Source organism: Octodon degus, unplaced genomic scaffold (genome assembly GCF_000260255.1).
Source record: "Octodon degus isolate 3935 unplaced genomic scaffold, OctDeg1.0 scaffold00022, whole genome shotgun sequence".
NCBI lineage: Eukaryota > Metazoa > Chordata > Mammalia > Rodentia > Octodontidae > Octodon > Octodon degus.
Window position 1 is genome coordinate 15,779,066 of NW_004524598.1, and position 18,940 is coordinate 15,798,005.

Below are 18,940 nucleotides of genomic sequence, written 5' to 3' on the forward strand. Positions count from 1 at the left end.
ATTTTAATTTTTTTTCCCTCACTCTGCTGGGCATAATCTGAAAATATACTTCCATTTCTGAGGATTTTTCTTCTACTGTTTAATATTTTTCTCTTATCTTTCTCTTCTTTATTTCTGAAAAAGATATTGAGCCTCCATTATGCTTCCTGCTTTTCTTACCCCTTTTGTCCTATTTTTCAGATATTTACACTTATAGTCCACTTCTGATATTTAGCCACTCTTTTTCAATCTTTCTATTGTTTTCAGTCTGCTATAGAATTAGCGATCAGGAAAATTCTACATTTTTGGAATGATCTTTCTAGTAATCTATTTTATGGATACAATATCACTTCATCCCTTGAAAGTTATTGCTACTTTTACTTTCTGTATTACCTGCACTGTTTTTTAAAAATCAATCAATCTCTCTCTCCCTCCCTCCCTTCTTCCCTCCCTCCCTCCTCTTCCTCCCTCTTCCTTCTTCCTCTCTCCCTTTCTTCCTCCTTCCCTCCTTCCCTCTCTCTCATACAGGGTCTAGCTGCACAGTTTGGACTCTTAGCGATTTTCCTGCCTCAGCCTCCCTAGTGCTAGGATTATAGGCATGCACAATGACAGCTGGTTTTGAACCTGGGTCCTTGTGCTTACCAGGCAGGTGCTTAGACTGCTGAGCTAGCTCCCCAGCCCATTGCTTGATTTTTGAATCTAGTTTTAAATGTGAGAGTTAATCATGTCTAAATGGGAGAAGTAACATGGCTAGTATCTACGGAGCTATTATTAGACGCCAGGTACTGCTCTATGTGACTTCCCCGCCCACACTCCTTTCCTCTCATCCTTCCCTCCCTCTCCTGCCTTTCCCTTCTTCTTGTCTCCCCTCTCTACCTTCCTTCTCACCCTCTCCTCCTCCTTCTTTCTTACATCCACAGATTCCCGTGGAGCAAGGCTTCTACCCTGCAGTCACACACCTAGTGAATGGAGAAGTCAGGATTTGAGCCTCACAGACCTGGCTTCAAAGTCTGCGCTCTGAAGCATTTTGTCGGTTTTCTCTTTCAAAACCTTCTGGAGTTTGAGATGTCAGACTTCTGGATTTGGGGATGCTCAATCGCACTTTTTGAGCATCATGCCAATGTCCCCCTAAATTTTATTTATTTTTTGGCGGAACCGGGGATTGAACTCAGGCCTCTGCGCTTGCCAGGGAAGCGCTTATTCCACTGAACCATCTCCCAGCCCCTAAAATTTTAGATTTTAGAATATTTTGCATTCCAAATGTTCACGTAGGGATGTTCTACAGGCGAAGTCCACACATATGTTCCCAACTCAGAAATACTCCAACTTTGAATCATTTTGGTTTCAAGCATTTTGAATAAGGAATGTTCGACCGGTCAACAGATCTTTCTCAATGGTCTTCCTTTCAGCATGATGTTTAATATGTTCACACCAGCTTGAACCACCAGTAGTTCAAATGGATCTAATTGCTCTTACTGGTCTCTTTAGTAATTAGAAGTCTATAAATGGACAAAATCCAGTAAGTTACTTAAGTGAATTGCAGCCCAAATATTCTATTTATACTAATTGAACAATTATTAAAATAATCAAATATATTTATTTCATTAAATATATTTGTGAACAGTTTATCAATAATTAATTCTCTAAATTTTAACACAGCCCCACCTCACTGCTGGTGTATATATTATGTATTTCCTATTGCTGTATCACAAATCAGTTGTTTTACAGTTTTGATACTATCTTAATGTTTTCCTTAAGGAACTGTAATTGATGACATCTGGCCTGCCACATCAATGCTTTTGTTTGCAGTGTGGTAATCAAGACACCCTGAGAAGTGTTACCAGCCACTACTGGGGCCATCATTCCAGGACCAGAGCAATTCAAGCTTGCGGGACTAAACACTCTGAGTCAGAACCACCTGGCAGGGACAGATGGATGACTGTCCTGGAGTAAACATGCTAAATTCTACCCTGTGGCCCTTGTGTGCAGACTCCTGAGAAACTCTTGGTCCTTTTTTTTTTTTTGTAGAACCAGGGATTGAACTCATGCCCTTGCGCTTGCCAGAGAAGCGCTTATTCCGCTGAGCCATCTCCCCGGCCCCTGATGAACTCTTAATTCCAGTTTCCTGCTGGGTTGGATAGGAGAAAAGGGTATAGACAGGCTGGAAAAAAGGGAGTGCAAAGGCATCAAACAGCTGTTTACGTAAGCTGTCAACCAGCTCTGCAGACTGCAGCCCTCTCCGAATCTCTGGCTTAGAGAGCACAGCACCTCCTGCTTCTACTCTAGGACGCCATCTGTGGCTTCTAGCAGGAACGGGGTTCCAGCTGCAGAGCGCAAGACACCCATCAGCTCTCTCTGTTATGCTCCAACTCAGTGAGTTCACTTTTCATCTTGCAAAATTTTGATTATACTTTTTGTCTTTTTTGAGACAGGGTCTTGCTGTGCAGCTCAGGCTGGTCTTGTGCTCACTGTAGCTTTGGTTGGTCTCAAACTCCCTGCCTTGGCCTTGGGAGTGCTGGGATTACAGGTGCACGCCACCACACCTGGATTGTCACACTTATTTTTCCAGGATCACACTCCCAATGTTTTTGTCACTGTGAGTTAAGGACTTTTTAAATTTATTTTTTTCATTTATTGTGCATGAGCTCTTGGCTATTTTTCAGTAATCTGGGATTTCCATTCTGTTCGATGTGAAATCGGTAACTAAGTCTGCACATACAGAATAACATAGTAAAACAGAAGTGTTGATTTTTATCATTTAGATAAATGATAAAATGTTCCATAATATAATGTGAAATAAACACAAAAAGTCTTTAAGTGCATAAGTCACATACTTTGTGTATTATTTAATAGCACTGATATTATGTATCGTGATTTATTTTTCAATATTAAATACTTTGAAATTTCAAACTCATAAACCAAGCAGAAATTTTTTCTCATGTAGTTCAATGAAAACTAAATGAATTACATTTAGAAATAGTAACTGAGTTGTCACACTACACTCAGATGCAAACTTTTTGCATTCTTCTTAGTACCCAGAGAGACTAGCACCTACAGAAATACTTGTCCTCACATCACCATTTTTATCTAAAATATAGCGGCAATTTTATTAGCATACTAATTTCTCATTTTGAACATTAAAGACTACTTTTTTGAGCTTGCAATATTAGAAACTGAACTCAGTGCCACATGTACTTTAGAGCTAGCACTTTACCAGTGATTTATTACTCCACTACTAAAATAAAAAAAAGACACAGTTATTATCTAAGCCTCTGGATAAACTATCTTTTCTACCTACTTCAGTCTGACTACAATTTCTACAGAATTAAAGCCAGCACATACTAAGTAGAAATGTAAGTACCAATGAGGAAACAAAAAGCACCAGTTAGGTAGATGCACACCTTGGGCCGGGCCGTGGTTTTGGTCTGTCTCCTCTCGTTCCACACAAATGCGATGGCAGCCATGAAGTGAACACCATGATTCATTGAAATCGGCCCCAGTAACTCAAGGATCTGCTGTCTCAAGTTCTAAAATAATTCAAACAAGTCACAAGTTAAAAACTATGAAAACAACAATATGTACATTTAACTTTTAGTTCTTCATGAATAAGACAAGTTACTTACCTCTCTTATTACCTAAATTACTCTGCAGCAACTAGTAATTATTTTAACAGCAATGATGTGTCTATTTTAATTCTAAAAGAAACAGTATAAAATGACAACTACCAATTGGCCAAATGCATATATAATCACTGTAACAAGATAGTTGAAACACAACATTTGAAATTCAATTGATTACATTTTAGAGTCTTGAAAGTGCTCATAAGCAAATAGATAAAAAGATATTTTTAATACAATGGAGTATTACTCATCCATAAAGAAGGATAAATTTGAGGCATTTATAGCTAAATGGAAGGACCATGAGATCATAATTTTAAGTGAAATAAATTGGACATGTATGTATAAATGCTGTATTGTATCTGGTGTGAAAAACTAAGTGTAAATATGAGCCAAAATGTATAACAGATATTGTGAAAAAGGACGTAGTTATTCAAAGAGAAAGGGAAATTAAGGAGGATATGAAAGGAAAAAGAAAAAAATGTGAAAAAAAGGATAAAATGAAAAAGCTTTGTAAATGAGGGAAAGAGGGACTGAAGAGAGGGGAAGGGAATGGGGAAAAAAAGAACTAAGATGTATATGTACTTGTACAAATTCCCTATAAGGAGTGTGGCCAGTATGCATATCTAAGTTGTACCAGCAAATTTAATTATAAATAAGTGGCACATTTTATAATTATAAAGCACTTTACATTTTATGGTCATATAGAACGAAACAAGAAAGGTAGTTGAAACACAGGTGCTTGGATGACATGCTCCTGTGACTCTCAGCCTTCTCTGCCCCCAAGTCCGCGTGTGCTCTGAGGAATCCCAGACCTAAGTGGTTAGGCCCAGGAATAAAATTAGGTTATTGATGAATATCGATTTGAGAATTTAACAAATAACATTTACATAACATTAAAAATGTGAAACTGATGGGCCAGAGATACAGCTTAGTAGCACAGCACCTGCCTGGCAAGCACGAGGTCCTGAGTTTGATTCCCAGTCAAAAAAAAAAAAAAAAGCTAAAAATTTGAAAAATTCAGAGTACAAAAAAACCCCACTATTAGATAACTCTGAATAGATGAACTTTATTCTTTTATTGCAGAGCATTTTTCTAACTAAAAATATAATAATTGTTCAAACTTTTGAGCACTTTTCTATCCAATAAGAATTCTTCATACTTTAGTAGCTAAAGAACGTTAACAATGAAATGATAATGTAACCATTTCCTTATTCATCATTCTGGATCTTTTTTCCATTAAATAATTCTACAGTGAACACTGTGCCTAACTATGATTACCTTAGAATTCATTCCTGAAGCAGATTATTAGATCAAAGACTATGAAACTTAAAGCCCTTTGTACACCCTCATAAAACTATTTTCCAGAAAGGTTGTATTAAAATATAAAAATGAACAAATTTATAGCCTGCATGAATGGACCTCAATAAAAGAAGCTAGACAAAAAGAGACCAAATACTGTATTATCCCACTTTAATGAAATTCCCAGATACATCAAATCCTTAGGTAAGGCAAACAGCAGTCGGTGGGGCTTGGGGGGACACGAAGTGGGTACAGATGGACATGCACACTCTTTCTGTAGTGAAGGATATGGCTGAAAATTGGAATGTACAGCATCACAATTTTATGAATTAGAAAAAAGAATCAGATTTGTGTGCTTCAAATGGGTAAATCTCGAGATACGTGAACAGTATCTTAAACTGTTATTTGATCATTAATCTATATAGAGTAACATAAGTAACACTGTAATTATGTATACATTCAGAACATAATCTTGGGCAAACTCCCCAAATCCAGGTCTGAGCACCACAGATTATGACTGTCTAACCTTTGTCGCTCCAAGGTTAATAGTGGTAACAGATGCAGACGCAGCAACAGTCATCTTCTCCGAAGCGTCCGCCTGATGTAGCACACTCCAAAGCAGAGTCACAGACGACATGATCATGTGAAGGATGGAGAGGATGCCGCTGCGTGCTTTAAACAAGTGTTTTTGATCTACGTTGACCAAAAGCTATTGAAAGTAGGGGAACGGTAACATTTAAGTTTACAAGTGAGGGCTTACTGAACCACTTAATCTTTAAAAAAGTCAAGTATTTATATAACCTTACTTGATGATACTGTGCAGTTGGATCCAACAAACAGTAATGGATAATGGCTGTGATCCCTTCCAAGAGAGTGAGAATCATATCTGGTGGGATAATCGATGCCATCCACAGAGGCCTGAATTGAAATTTATTCATCTCAACACAAGTTGTATGAAAGCAGAGTTTACGTTTTATCAGTAGCAAACATCTAGCATTTCCTAGGCATGTAATAAATGCTCAATAAATAAATGAAAAAATGACTAAAAGCATAAATCAGGAGATTTTTTTATTTCCTAAGCTATAAAATAGATTTATCTAAAGTAGTGTTCTTTTTGGTTAAAGAATTGGAGGAGCATCAGGATTTTTATTTATTTTCAGGCAAAAAGTCTGTGATTTCCTTTATATATGGGATGTCTATGCATAAGTATGTATATGTAATACACATATGTGTACACATTTATATATGCATGTATACGAGACACAAGTTTAAATATCACATGTTTTCTCCTATATGAGAAACACAAAGAACAATATTGAAGAGAGATGAATAGAAAACAGAAGTTTAAAATCTTCTCCAAACTATAAATTCCATTGTTTTAAAATTATTTCAGGGGCCAGGAAGATGGCTCAGTACAATAAGCGCTTCCCTGGCAAGTACAAGGGCCTGAGTTCAATCCCCGGTTCCACAAAAAAAAAAAAAAAAAAAAAAAAAAAATCCAATACATATGCTGTTTTCACTTATACTAGTGGTTTATCTTAGTTTGTTGAAAAGAAAGCTGTGTTGGCTAAATAATTCTATAAAATAATTCTATCAAAAATAAACACAGATGGTCAGCAAATCTGCAGGTACTAGCAAGTAGAAGGTGTATCAATGATGTATTAAATAAAGGCCGTCTTCTTCCTAGCTGATGACATAGCTGATGTTATACTAGGAAAATGAGACGTCCATCTACTAAACTTCTGGCTAATGTTTTAGTTTTGAACATGGTCTGCTATCAAAACAGGAAAATCCAAAACAAGCAGCAAAATTAGATGGAAAAATAACTGGTTATAAATTTCAGCCTCAAGTTAATTTCCACCTACGTAACACACCAGGTAAGAGCCTGAAGACCCCTTGCAGAACTTCCCCTGCCTTTTACCAGCTGAGTCAAGCGAGCCACAGGGCCACTTAGCCTTGTCCCCTGAGCGCACCAAGACTCCTGAAGGAGTGCCTGGGTCATGGGAACACTGTGCTCACTAGTGGGTTAGTCGGCTGGTGGCCATAAGTCAGTGTGCTATCGGGAGATGAGATGGCTGTCCTTGGAGGCGGGTCCCTGGGGAACTGCCCTGGAGGACGCATCTCCTGCTGGCACTTTCCCGTGCAGCGCTTCTTGGCTGCCATGAAGCAAGCAGCTTTAGTCTACCATGTTCTCTCTGATTCAGAGCCAGTCATCACAGATTAAATCTTTGAAACTTTAACCCATAATCAACCTCCCCTCCCTCCTCTTGTGGGTGTCAGGCACTTTGTTCTAGCAAGAAATAAGCTAATACAATCTTCAAAATTAATTGAAGGGAGAGAGAAAAGGGTTCTTTCCCTGTTCTATTCTGTATTCTTTGACTGATACTCTTCCTTCAGCTCAATTTTCTTCTTCATGAAAATAACAAGCAATCTGTGAACTAATAAAAACAACTAATTCTAATGTTTTATTTTTCTAGGAAGTAGAATTTCAATATGAGCTAACCATATACTCTATCACCAAGGGTCCCGCATCCTACTTGTGACTGACTTTTTGGATATTATCAGTCATATATGTGAAAAGTGTCAATGATGACAAAGGTAAAAGCAACCCTTACCTACTATCAGATAATCCTGTTTCGTATTTGTACTGCTGAATTAGATTGTCCAAATTTCTGCACAGCTGTAGTGTCACAGAGACAACCACTCTCTGTAAGACTTTTCCCATATAAGGCAGAGTAGATGTGATCAAACTGATCCACTGGGGGTGCATTTTACATACGCAGTGTTGATGCAGAGCGCGTATCACAGCACAGAGGAACATGCCTTGACATGTGATTGGCTGGGCCTGCAAATACTGAAGAGAAGTCATGGGCTGATGGGGACTGACGTGTTCCAGGTCAGATACAACAAAATCAAAACCTGTTTCATTCTCTTCGGGAATCATCATTACTCGATGTTCTAGAACAATCAGCCTCTGGAGCACCCTAAGTAGCTGTGACTGAAGTGTGCTGCCATTGTCAAATTCATCTTCCGAGAAGTTGATGAGGCTGTCCTCTGAGAAGCCTTCCTCCACAGCCACCATGTTCTTACCTGCCAGTTTTTCACTGTGCCACTTCTGAGCACTGAAGATAGATGACAGTAAACAATGTAGAATCACTTTCTGAACTTTGCATTTTGATAACATATCAGAGATAAAGCTTGGGAAGCCTTTCGTGGAGTTTTCTATGACTTTTGCCAGCTCAGTAAAGAGAAGTGTCAAAATTTCTATGCTCATCATTTGCATGTTTCGATTGCCTATTAAATCCTGAGCAGTGACCTTGACGTGAGTCGGATAATGGCTACGCACGTAATACAAACAGAGGGAAATAAGAATTTCTATGTACATAGAACTGCGAAAGTTATGATTGGAGTCCACTGGAATGTGACTGTAAAAGTCTTTGCCCATAACAGAGATCCGGTGTCTGGCCAACAGATTCTGAAGCAGAGACAACTGAGGTGTGTACACATTATTTACACTAGTGGTTGAAATGGCATTTACAAAAGCAACAGGATTAGTTTTCAAGATGGCTTTGATGGCAGAAAATGCATACAGAGTCCTTGATGAATCATACAACTGAAGATACAGGAGCACATGTTGATAGAGAGGATGGATGTTGAAATTGGGAGATTTCCGTGATCCTGGAGAACCCATGTCACTTTCAATTTCAGAAATTTCTCCTTCTCCACAGCTATACCAGTTTTCTAAATCCAGACCATCACTAAAGAATACACTGGTTTGTTTGAGCTTTTCATTTGATGGTTTTTTCTTGTCATCATCCTTTTTTCTGGCAAGTTTTACTTTGGGTTTTGCTCCTGGTTGTTTACCTGCTTCCTTGACAATTGTTTCTTTCTCTGAGACCTTTTCTGGTAATTTTTCTTTGAAGCTGAACTGAATACTACTATGACTCCTCTGTCTAGATTTGGTTTCAGTAGAAGCAAGAGAAGAATCATGGAGGGTGTGCGTGGTTCCTGAAATACAAGGTGAAGAGCTATTTCTGCAAATTCCATTTGCCAAGAAGTACTCATGGTCCTCCTCAGCAGACACAGACAGAAACTGAGGACTTTCATTACTTAGCAAAGAACTCTGACTCTGCTGAGTGGACTGGTCTTCATTTTTCATTGCCTCTTCACTTAAATATAAGTCACCACCCTTTGGGGGCAGGGTTTCAATTTCTAATTCAGATGTGAGTGACGCAGATTCTGCTTCTAGGCCACTTACAACTTTACATATCAGGTCGAACACTACCTGCTGAACATCATCTTCTGGGGACCTTGCTTTTGGTACGTGAGCATCCTCCTGGGTATTCACATTTTCAGGATCAACTTCGTAACTCAAGTTGTCCCCAGCAGAGGACTGTGAGCATCCAGAGTCAGAACTCTGAAGTATTTCTATTTGTTGGTCTGGAAGATCAAAATCAGAAACAACCATTGGAATCGTCTCACTGCTGGTACTTAGGAGGGAAAGTCTATCACTCAATGGATTAACAGTGAGACTGAAGTTCTCTATTTCGTCCATGGTAAGTGGCTTTTCACCAGCTCCTTTTGATGCAATGAGTTGCACTTGGTTTACTGGCATATGACAAAAACAGTAAAAGAAGGGGAAAAAATCCAAAATATATTAAAATAAATGAAATGTGGGAAGGTAAACTGAATTCAAAATTTTTAATAATTACTTTAATTACCTATCTTATCATTTTAGAACTTGTTAGGAAACGATAGAGATGAATATTGAGAATGTAATCTAACAGATATAAAAATTGTCTTTTCCCAAAAATATGACAATCTTTTTACAAGAGGTTGAATTTTTTCCTCCCTGTATGCTACTGTCCTTCAGTTATGCTGGCTCAAAGAATCTAAAAAGTTCAATATATAGGCAAATGTATAAACAGATAACCTATCTGATTTTAATAAAACTCAACAAACAGTAATGAATTATCTGTTATCTGTAATTTCCTAACCTGGAAATGATAAGGAAGGAAGGAAGAGACCTCACTGTTCTTCTCTTAGGAGTTTAAACATTTCTTCCACCTTGAGCTACAAGTGGCCCATGCTTAAGCATCCCAGCAAAGAGTCTGTACCACTGGTGATATGTTCATGACTGGCCCATGCCTCCTGATGGGCAGGCAGGTATGTACCACCCACAGTTCAGAGCAACTCAGCAGCAAGACATGCAAATTACGGCCCCACAGCAAACTTGTTAAAATTAGTAGGAAACTGCCAATACAGTCACCCACATCTGTACCTCTGTGGGAGTACACTATATTGATGGTCTTCTTTTGGAAAAGCTGGAACGCTCAATGCCATGAGTAGCATAAGCCAAATGGTATCAAACTCATGCAATGACAGCCTCAGACCTTACAGCAGAAGTAGAAGTCCCCAGAAAGACACTATGGCAGGTAAAGGGCTACCACTGGGGTATTCCAGCAATAAGCTCAATAGTGATTTCTTAGATTATCCATGCTAAGTGGTGGGGTGAAACCAGAGGGATGAACAAAAGCCTCAGAGAAAAACACTACAGACAGAGAAGGAACATGACTGTTTGGTTCCAGCCTCTCCATTTGCCAGCCAAGGGACTTTGGAGATGCCATAGTTGAACTGAACATCAGCAATTTGTTTGGTAAAATAACCTCTGTTGGTGACCTCATGAAGTCATTTGTCAAAGGATATAATAAGACATATGAGTCTTTCATGTCTAAAATATAATACAGGGCCCTTATTGTTGTACAGAGGGCATCACTTAGGAGGTTGCAAAGGGTGGATGCTGTAGTAAGAATATCAATATTTATTGAACATTTCGGATATCCCAGTCACTACCAAGCATGTCTTAATAATGGCTGCATCTAAAGTTTATAACAAAGCAACAAATAATATTATTAGTTCTATTTTATAGAGAAATCAAACATAAAATATGCATTTCAGGCTTATTATAAATTCCCAGTGCAGTATGTCCATGTGTTGCAGGATGAGGGTTGCTAAATAAGCTCGAAAGGTATTTTTCATCAAAATTACAGAATGTCTCTAACAGCAGCTGTGACTAATATCCCCACCGAGAACGCTCACTGAAAAAAGAGATCCAAAGAATGCTACGGCGGTCCTTAACGAAGCACGTTGTGACTTGGTCCGCACGGCACTGCCAGTGCATCCAAAGGGAGGAAATAAGCCCGAGAGGAAAGAAATCACACGTGTGGTTCTTTGCCAGTCTCTGGTGTGTTTACATCTCATTTTGTTTTAATGCCTTAGTTCTAAATACAAGCATTCTACTTTCATGTGATATTTACCGTTGCTGCAGACAAAATTTTGCATGAAATGTTTGTCACTCTCCTCTCCTGGGTAACAGGGAATCTTATTCCAATAGCGTTCTGCTTGAACACGCTGTACTGAAACCCTCTGAGTTTTTGGGTGAAGCAAGAGCAACAGCAGCGGTTCCAAAACTCTTGCAATATCGTGCCTCTGAAGGACTTGGTTCAGCCAGGCCTGTCCCACAGAGCTCGTGGAACCATCAAGGCTGTTAAGGCTGTCTAACATGATGAACAGGGACCTAAAATAAGCATCAATAATTGAAATGAAGAACAAAACACCAAAACTGTAATACTTCAATTTTCTGCAATTAACATTATAAATTACATTTTTATTTTTCATTAACTATAAGGTAATTGTGCTTTCAGAAAAAAAACATGTGCAAAGTATTTTTATCTTAATCTCAGTAGAAACAGTGAAAAAGCAGAAAATAATCCTTCCCTTTAAAAAAACTTGTGTTTTTAAAATAACACAAAATTACATTACTTTTATAAGATGAAAAATTAAGGGCAGAAAAACATATTTAGTCTTAATTCATCAAGTATGAAATTACTGCCAGTCAACATTATTTCCATGCTGATTAGTGCTGTTCTGTTCCTATTCTCTTCAGAAGTCAAAGCCATCCACTTAATTCCAGGGAAGGTCTTCTGTGAATGCTGGACTAGAAAACTCAAGATGCAAATAGCTTATGTGGTCCTTGGCAAACAAATACCTTATGTGGTCTCTGGACTTCCATTACCGCACTTGTAAGATGAGGTAGGGTGACCGTCAAATACAAATGGTTACTTGTTCCGTACTAAGCCCAGGGCCTCCTTCATTGTAGTGTTGATGAAGACCAATTAAAAATGGTGATGCTGGGCTGGGAATGTAGCTCAGCAACCAAAGTGCCTGCTCGGCAAGCACAAGGTCCTCAGTTTGATTTTTAAAAAAAGGTGATGCTGGCTGAAAGAGCATCAGCTGAAATATAATGTCCAATACACCACACATCTGATCCTAAAATGGGTCTCAAATACAGTTAAGTGGTAGCCACTTCTATGAGGCCTACAGATGCAAGTGCTATCTTTTGATAATATGTGAGTCTACCAATAAATGGCAGCTCCTTAGGAGTTAATGAAAATTTCATTATTTGAATATGTTAGCTAATAGCTTTTAGATCTAGACAAAAAAGCAAAACCACTTTTTAGCAACCACAGTTCTTTGATTCTATTAAAGGGGTACGGCAGTATTTTCAATTATAGATTTTATTAAGTTCAGTTGAGACAATACACTAAAAACAATTTCTTGAGAAACTCTTAAAAATAGTTTATATGCAGCTTGTATATGCATATAGAATTAGAGGGGCTGGGGAGGTGGCTCAGTGGAATAAGCGCTTCCCTGGCAAGCGCAAGGGCCTGAGTTCAATCCCTGGTTCTACAAAAAAACCCAAACAAACAAACAAAAAAAAGAATTAAGAGGAGCTGTACCCATTGCTGTATTCCCAGCATCTACAATGATGCCTGGCACACAGCAGGGACCTGATGAATTATGGCTCAATGAAAGGAGGGGACACTGGGTCCTCCAGAGCTGGGAAGGGAAAATCTGATGGATGAATGAAATTGTCATGCATATTAATATAGCTTAGATTTAAGAAACTAAATGTTGGGGACCACAAATTATAAGTTTAGTCTAGGTGATGTCCAGGCTTGTTCTTCTCCTTTCCTTGAGCCAGACTGGAAAGTGGAAACTCTCCTCTTTTCTGGTCACAGCTGGAAGCCGTAGGGCTAATGACTGTGCTGATGCTCACAGGGCCAGGGGAGACCAGGTGGAGACACGGGCACCTGGGCAAACACCAGTTTCATCCTTGTCCTTATCCTTGTGTGAGTGCTTCGTTCTCTCTCTTTTCCCTTTTTTGATACTGGGAATCAAGTTCAGGACATTGAGCTTGCCACACAGGTGCTGTGCCCCTGAACCACATCCCCAGCAAGAGTGCTTTGTCACCATTACTATTCCCAGCAACACCCTTTGCCCTTCTCCTAGTGTCTGTCACCCAGAGGTGATGAATACATACCAAGGTTCTAGGTGACTACTGGCCCTCTGTTTCCTGAGAACCACTGGCCATCCCAGACCCCTGCCTGCAGCCCTATTTCATCTCTTGCTCTCTTTCTTCCCACCATATGCCACATTCTAGTCAGGGCTCTCTGGTAACTAGTACCGTGGAAGTGGTTGCTAATAAGTAAATGTTCAAAAATTGTAAATTTCTATCTCCAGTCTGACCACTAGACAGATGACTGAATGAGAGACAATAACTTATCTATAACATGTGAATATAAAATATAACCAACCTGTCAAAAGAACGTGCAAAGGATGACTTATTTATGTGGAGATCCCTTGTTAGGTGCCAAAGAACTGCAAACTTTGCATGTGCTTCCATCCTTATTTTCTGAGAGGAATATGGGAGATTGAGTTATTTTACTCTCTCTTGAAAATAGTAACTGATTTTAGTAAAATCAAAGTAACTGTTTAGGAGTATTATTATGTTCAAGGCCCACAGGATTCAAATATGCCTTACAATAGACTTTTATTACATTTTGATAAAGTAGAAAAACAGAAAATACTTACAATAGAAATACTAATCCAAAAGGATTATCTCACTCTACTTTCAAAATAACAATTACTTTGTTTAAACTTTAATCCACTTACTAGATTATAATAGGATGAAAAAGCTAACAATGTACATAGCACATCTTTGAGCATAAAATTTTCTTTTTCTTTTAAATATGGAACGCTTCCTGAGGGGATTTGATTGACCTTATCAGATCCAAAAGCTATAATTCTTGTTGCATAGGTCTTGCTTTATCTTGGTCTTAACCATCCAGCAGAAAAGTATAAAAACGAAATATAAGAAGTAAAGCCATGCTGTTATGTTGAGCTGTAGGGGACTCAGTTCAACAATTTCTGACATTGCCAGTGAAGTGGAAGACCCAATACTATTATGGATTACTGGACTCTTAGAATATTTTGCAGAGTTCACATACCTCTAATATTTAAATGATGGAACTAAACAAAAAAAGGGGATATAGATGAATGTCCATTTTGTATCTGTGTATTCAAAATGGTTAGGATAGATATATAGCTACATTCTCAATGAATAGAGGGATTTGTTCTAATAGTGTTTGTAAATAGGATATCATTTCTGCATCTCATACAGCAAACAACCACTAGGAAGGCAGTATGCAATGTGTCAATTATTGGAACTGTCCTACCAATTTGATTTGAAACTGTCTCATTGCTATTTCTCAATAAAACTATGGAAAAAATATGGAATGCTTCATGAATTTGTGTGTCATCCTTGCGCAGGGCCATGCTAACCTCTGTATCATTCTGATTTCAGTATATGTGCTGCCGAAGTGAGCGTGAGTATAAAATTTTCTATCCTCACTTTAGTATAAATATTTAGTTTTAAAATTTACTTTTTCTTCCAGAAATTACTACTCTCAAGTGAAATTTTCATCACTTTTTTTTTTTGTATTTTAGGGAAGGGTCTACAGGGTGTTCAGGGTCTCACTACTAGATCAGACTCATAGTGATCTGCCTGTTTACAGCCTCCCAAGAGCTGGGATTATAGGCATGCGGCACCATGCCCAGTCTCAACTGCAGTCTCTGTGCACCGGGGTGGGGCCAGCATGGCAGGCCCGGGGATCAAACCCCCTGCCCCTGTGCCTGCTTGCAGGCGCTTTAATCCACTGAGCTATTTGGCCTTCTTAACTCCTTAAACTGGTTTGTCATACTAAAATTTTAAAAACTTAAAAATTATTTCTATGAGAATATATCAACCTCTTTGGGGATGTTTTAAAAGAAGATTAGTCTATTTAATTATCTCTTAGAAAAGCATTTGGTATTATATAATAAGCATGTGTGTAATATAAATGCAGTGGAAATGATGACACTATGAATACTTCCTTTAGCACTTGTGAACTCTTACATGCAAAAGCCCTGCGATGGGCTGGTGAGATGGCTCAGTGGTCTAAAGCACCTACTTAGAACAAGCTTAGCAAAGTACAAGGGACCACGGTTCAATCCCCCAGCACCACATGCCAGCCAGCCCCGCCCCCGGTGGGCTGAGCTGGCCACACACACACACAAATAAATAAATAAATAAATAAATATTTAAAAAAAAAAGCCCTGCGAAACCAGACTGCTACTCCTTCAACCATATATAAGTTAGCAAAGGGTTTATTTTTTCTATGGGCTTATTAAATGCATTTCTTATCAAGCTTATGTTTAAAGATAAGCCAACAGACATGTAAAGATAAAAGTAGCAAAGGTGTTCTAATTTCACTCATGGAGATAAATATATATCTATTTAATGCAAAAATGTAAGTTTTTAACTTAAACTGTGGGAGTTCGTTGATGGTGCAGACCTATTCAGGATGCTGTAGCAAGAGGATCACATTTGAGGCCAGCCTGGGCAACACTGGGAGACCCGTCTCACAAACAACCCCAAAATTTTATTTAATATTTTATTCACAAACAATTTTGAAAGAATATAGTGAAGCAAAAATAAAATTGTGACACTTTTTAATTCATTTATCACTTTCTTTGCTAGGTCTTTTACTTAACACGACACTTTTTGAAATGTAACCCTTTGAAACTCACTAGCGGTTCAGATTTTTTAAAAATCTGCTTTAAAAGCCCTTCAAGATCACAAAAATTGCCTTCAGCAAAAGACATCAGTCAGTGAGTTTTTCCTCTCCTACCTACCTATAACTCAGGTGTCATACCTAACTTACATATCACTTCATATATGTTAGGATGCACAACATTTATCTTGGATATATTTATAGGACTAAAAAAATAATATTCGTATATAGGGCTTGAGAGACAGGTCAGAGCACCCGCAGTTCGATCCCCAGCACCACATGCCACGCCAGCCCTGCTCTCAGGGTGGGCTGAGCCAGCCAAAACCCCAGAGGAGTACATAGACAACTAACACAGACCTTATAAACATAACACCCACATTATTTCATCTCACATACACCAGCTGTAACATATCTTTGGGTTTCATAACTGCAGACACTGATTCTTTTCTAAATGTCTCAAGAAATACAAGTTTACTCACAATACCCATACTAATGTCCTAAACCAAGAAAGAAACCCAGTATTTGATTTTGGATTATTTATATTATTGATGCTTTCATAAAGAACTTTTCTATAGAGAGATCAGAACAAGACATTTAAATATATTAAATCACTCTGAACAAAGCTATTTCTTATCCACGTGCTTGCTTTAAAAATTTTCCTACATTTTAAAATTTACCTCTTGGTATGATGTGTGCATACTGTATATACAACATGAAACAGGAAGGATTTACCTTGTCTTTATGGGTTAGCTGCTGACTTATCACATCCTCACAGATGCTAGAAGAAGGAACTAAATTATGTAATTGGTAAAACAGTTCCACACTCTTCTGGTGGTGCTGAGGTGTCCCATCCCCCAGCTGGTCCCACAAAGTCAAAGCTACATGCTGCAGAAAAAGATGTAAAAGTGACTGTGTTATAAAACTATACGTAAAACTTTATCTAACACACATTTCCTGCTATGTATAAATTAGTACTTTCTCTTGGACTGCCAGACATAAAAGTTCACCATAAAACTGGGATGAGATTTAAAAGTAAAGGCTTCTACTCTTCTATTTCTGGCCACCTGGACCCTTAGAACTGCTCATGAGGATGATCCTTTAATATTTGTTTTAAACATCAGAATGTTATAAGCATGTTCTACAAGGCCCAGATAAAACCTTTGTTTTATTATTTTGGTGACAGTAAAAATAATGCTACAATACATACATTATCTTTAATAAGATAAAAATCTCAAGTTGAATATAATTTAATTTTTCTAATTATGTGTCACAGCATGATACACAATTCATGTTCAAGTATCTGAACTACTGTACTTAAAATAGTTTTGTGTGTACATTGCATGTGCTGGGGATTAAAGCTAGGGCCTCATGCATGCTAAGCAAGGACTCTATCACTGAGCTACACCTCAGCCCAAAGACCTCTATAAAATAAATGGCATATATTCTGGGGGTACGTGTATTCATACAGCACTAGCTGGACTTAGTACCAAGAATCTTTGGGATGCTCACAATTACAACATTATAGAAATCAAGATAAATCTAGCAGGAGGAAATATCTGGAAGGGCACAATAATCTGAAATCAGATTTTAAAAACTTTTTAATGTATAATTTACCAGTTTAAGATGATACAACTCAAATCTACCTGATGTCATTTTTATGTATGTTAAGATAACTATCCTGACATTTTTTTCTGAATGACATCATAAACTATAAGTAATAATCAGACAATATGGAGAGTAAGAAAAACTTGTCATGGAAGTTTTGGAAAGATGAAGTTTTACTATATGCAAAGCAGAGCAGAAGTGCACAACCTAGAAGTAAGTTTAACTGCATAAGTGGGATCTCTCCTTTCCTCTTTTTTCTTTTGGTGAGGAGGGGTGAGCTTTTGAGACAAGGCCTCAGTTCTTAGCGTAGGCTGGCCTCAATCCTGCCCTTGCCTCCCGAGTACTGGGGATTACAGGTGTACACCACCACGTCAGGCCTTCCTCCTCCTTTAGTTGAAATTATTTCCTCCGTGGCTTTACTGCCTGAGGCCAAGTATAATACTTGCAGAGATTATTTTGGTCATATAATACTACTACTTAGAATTTACCTTGAAAAATTCAGTCTTCTCAGCTATGTACCTCAGATTGCCTTGAGTGAGAGGGGGTCTAATCACCACGGCTACTCTTCCCTGGTTTGGACTCCAGGGTTGTGCAGACTCCATGTTATTTATGTTTTCCCCAGTGACCATGGCCACAGACTGAGTCAGCGCCACCAGGTCCATGACTAGCGAAATGGCAACGCTCTGAACACTGAAATCACTGGCTTGGCTGCAAGCACTCATCAGCGTCTGGAGCCACTGCGGAGGCTGCACATGCTCACAATCTGAAAGAAACGATGCAAGGAGTCACTGTTCAGTCTTAAACATTTTACACAGACTGTAAATTAACTTTTAAAAAAGCAACTCTACTTCATTCCTTTAGATACTGATTTGGCAAAAATCATGGTTTCTCCTTTATTAGAGCTTTAAGAAAATAAAGTAGTTACCAGAATTTCATTATGTTATTCAGTATGCATTTTTCATATGCCAAGTCATATAATCTCTTTTCCTGTCCTAAAAAGTTTGTCAACAAATGTTATCCAGCCCTTGTTGCACTCCACAGGTATATATAAAAATTTAAATAAAGGTAAACATATATGATGCTGTTATAATAAACCTGGTGGGTTTAAAGTTATATTTAATTTCTCTAGACCCATAAGCAAACCGAAAATCTTCAAAATCACAAAGTCTTCTAACAGCAAGTTCTCCATGACTACTTCATGCAAAAATTTTGAATCAAAATGATAGTTAAAAATTAACTGGCTAGTTGCTGCCGTGCTGTCTCTCGGATAGATGACTATTCAAAAAGGAAGGGGGTGGTGAATGAAGGCAGGAGACAGGAAAAGGAATGTTGCGGGACTGTCCTGCTAGAAGGTTGTATATGGTTAGATTTGTGGACTTATGTCTAAACATAAGAATTATATAATTCTTTATGCCTATTTTTAAAATATAATTTAATTTTTTAAATATTTTTTCATCATATTCTGTAGGGACTTAAAGTTCA

At 38.1% G+C, this 18,940-nt stretch overlaps 1 protein-coding gene and 1 non-coding gene across 7 annotated transcripts in view; both read right to left on the reverse strand.

The window, feature by feature from the left end:
- The window catches only part of Dopey1 (dopey family member 1), a 92,477-nt gene that overhangs the window by 23,731 nt on the left and 49,806 nt on the right, over nucleotides 1–18,940 (reverse strand). For 5 of the 6 annotated variants that reach the window (XR_002820473.1, XM_023712012.1, XM_023712010.1 and 2 more), the window contains exons 15-22: nucleotides 17,947–18,221; nucleotides 16,586–16,738; nucleotides 13,556–13,653; nucleotides 11,216–11,475; nucleotides 7,514–9,506; nucleotides 5,705–5,816; nucleotides 5,425–5,607; nucleotides 3,381–3,506 (exon numbers count right to left, since the gene is read on the reverse strand). Coding sequence is in view for 5 of the 6 variants with exons in the window: in XM_023712012.1 (XP_023567780.1) it covers nucleotides 3,381–3,506; nucleotides 5,425–5,607; nucleotides 5,705–5,816; nucleotides 7,514–9,506; nucleotides 11,216–11,475; nucleotides 13,556–13,653; nucleotides 16,586–16,738; nucleotides 17,947–18,221 (3,200 nt within the window). In the remaining variant the exon portion in view is untranslated. The remainder of the gene's footprint in view (nucleotides 1–3,380; nucleotides 3,507–5,424; nucleotides 5,608–5,704; nucleotides 5,817–7,513; nucleotides 9,507–11,215; nucleotides 11,476–13,555; nucleotides 13,654–16,585; nucleotides 16,739–17,946; nucleotides 18,222–18,940) is intronic. The other variant, XM_023712013.1, reaches the window with a different exon arrangement.
- Nucleotides 14,526–14,628, reverse strand: LOC111815865. Its single transcript, XR_002820485.1, has one exon. It is a non-coding gene; the product is annotated as a U6 spliceosomal RNA (small nuclear RNA).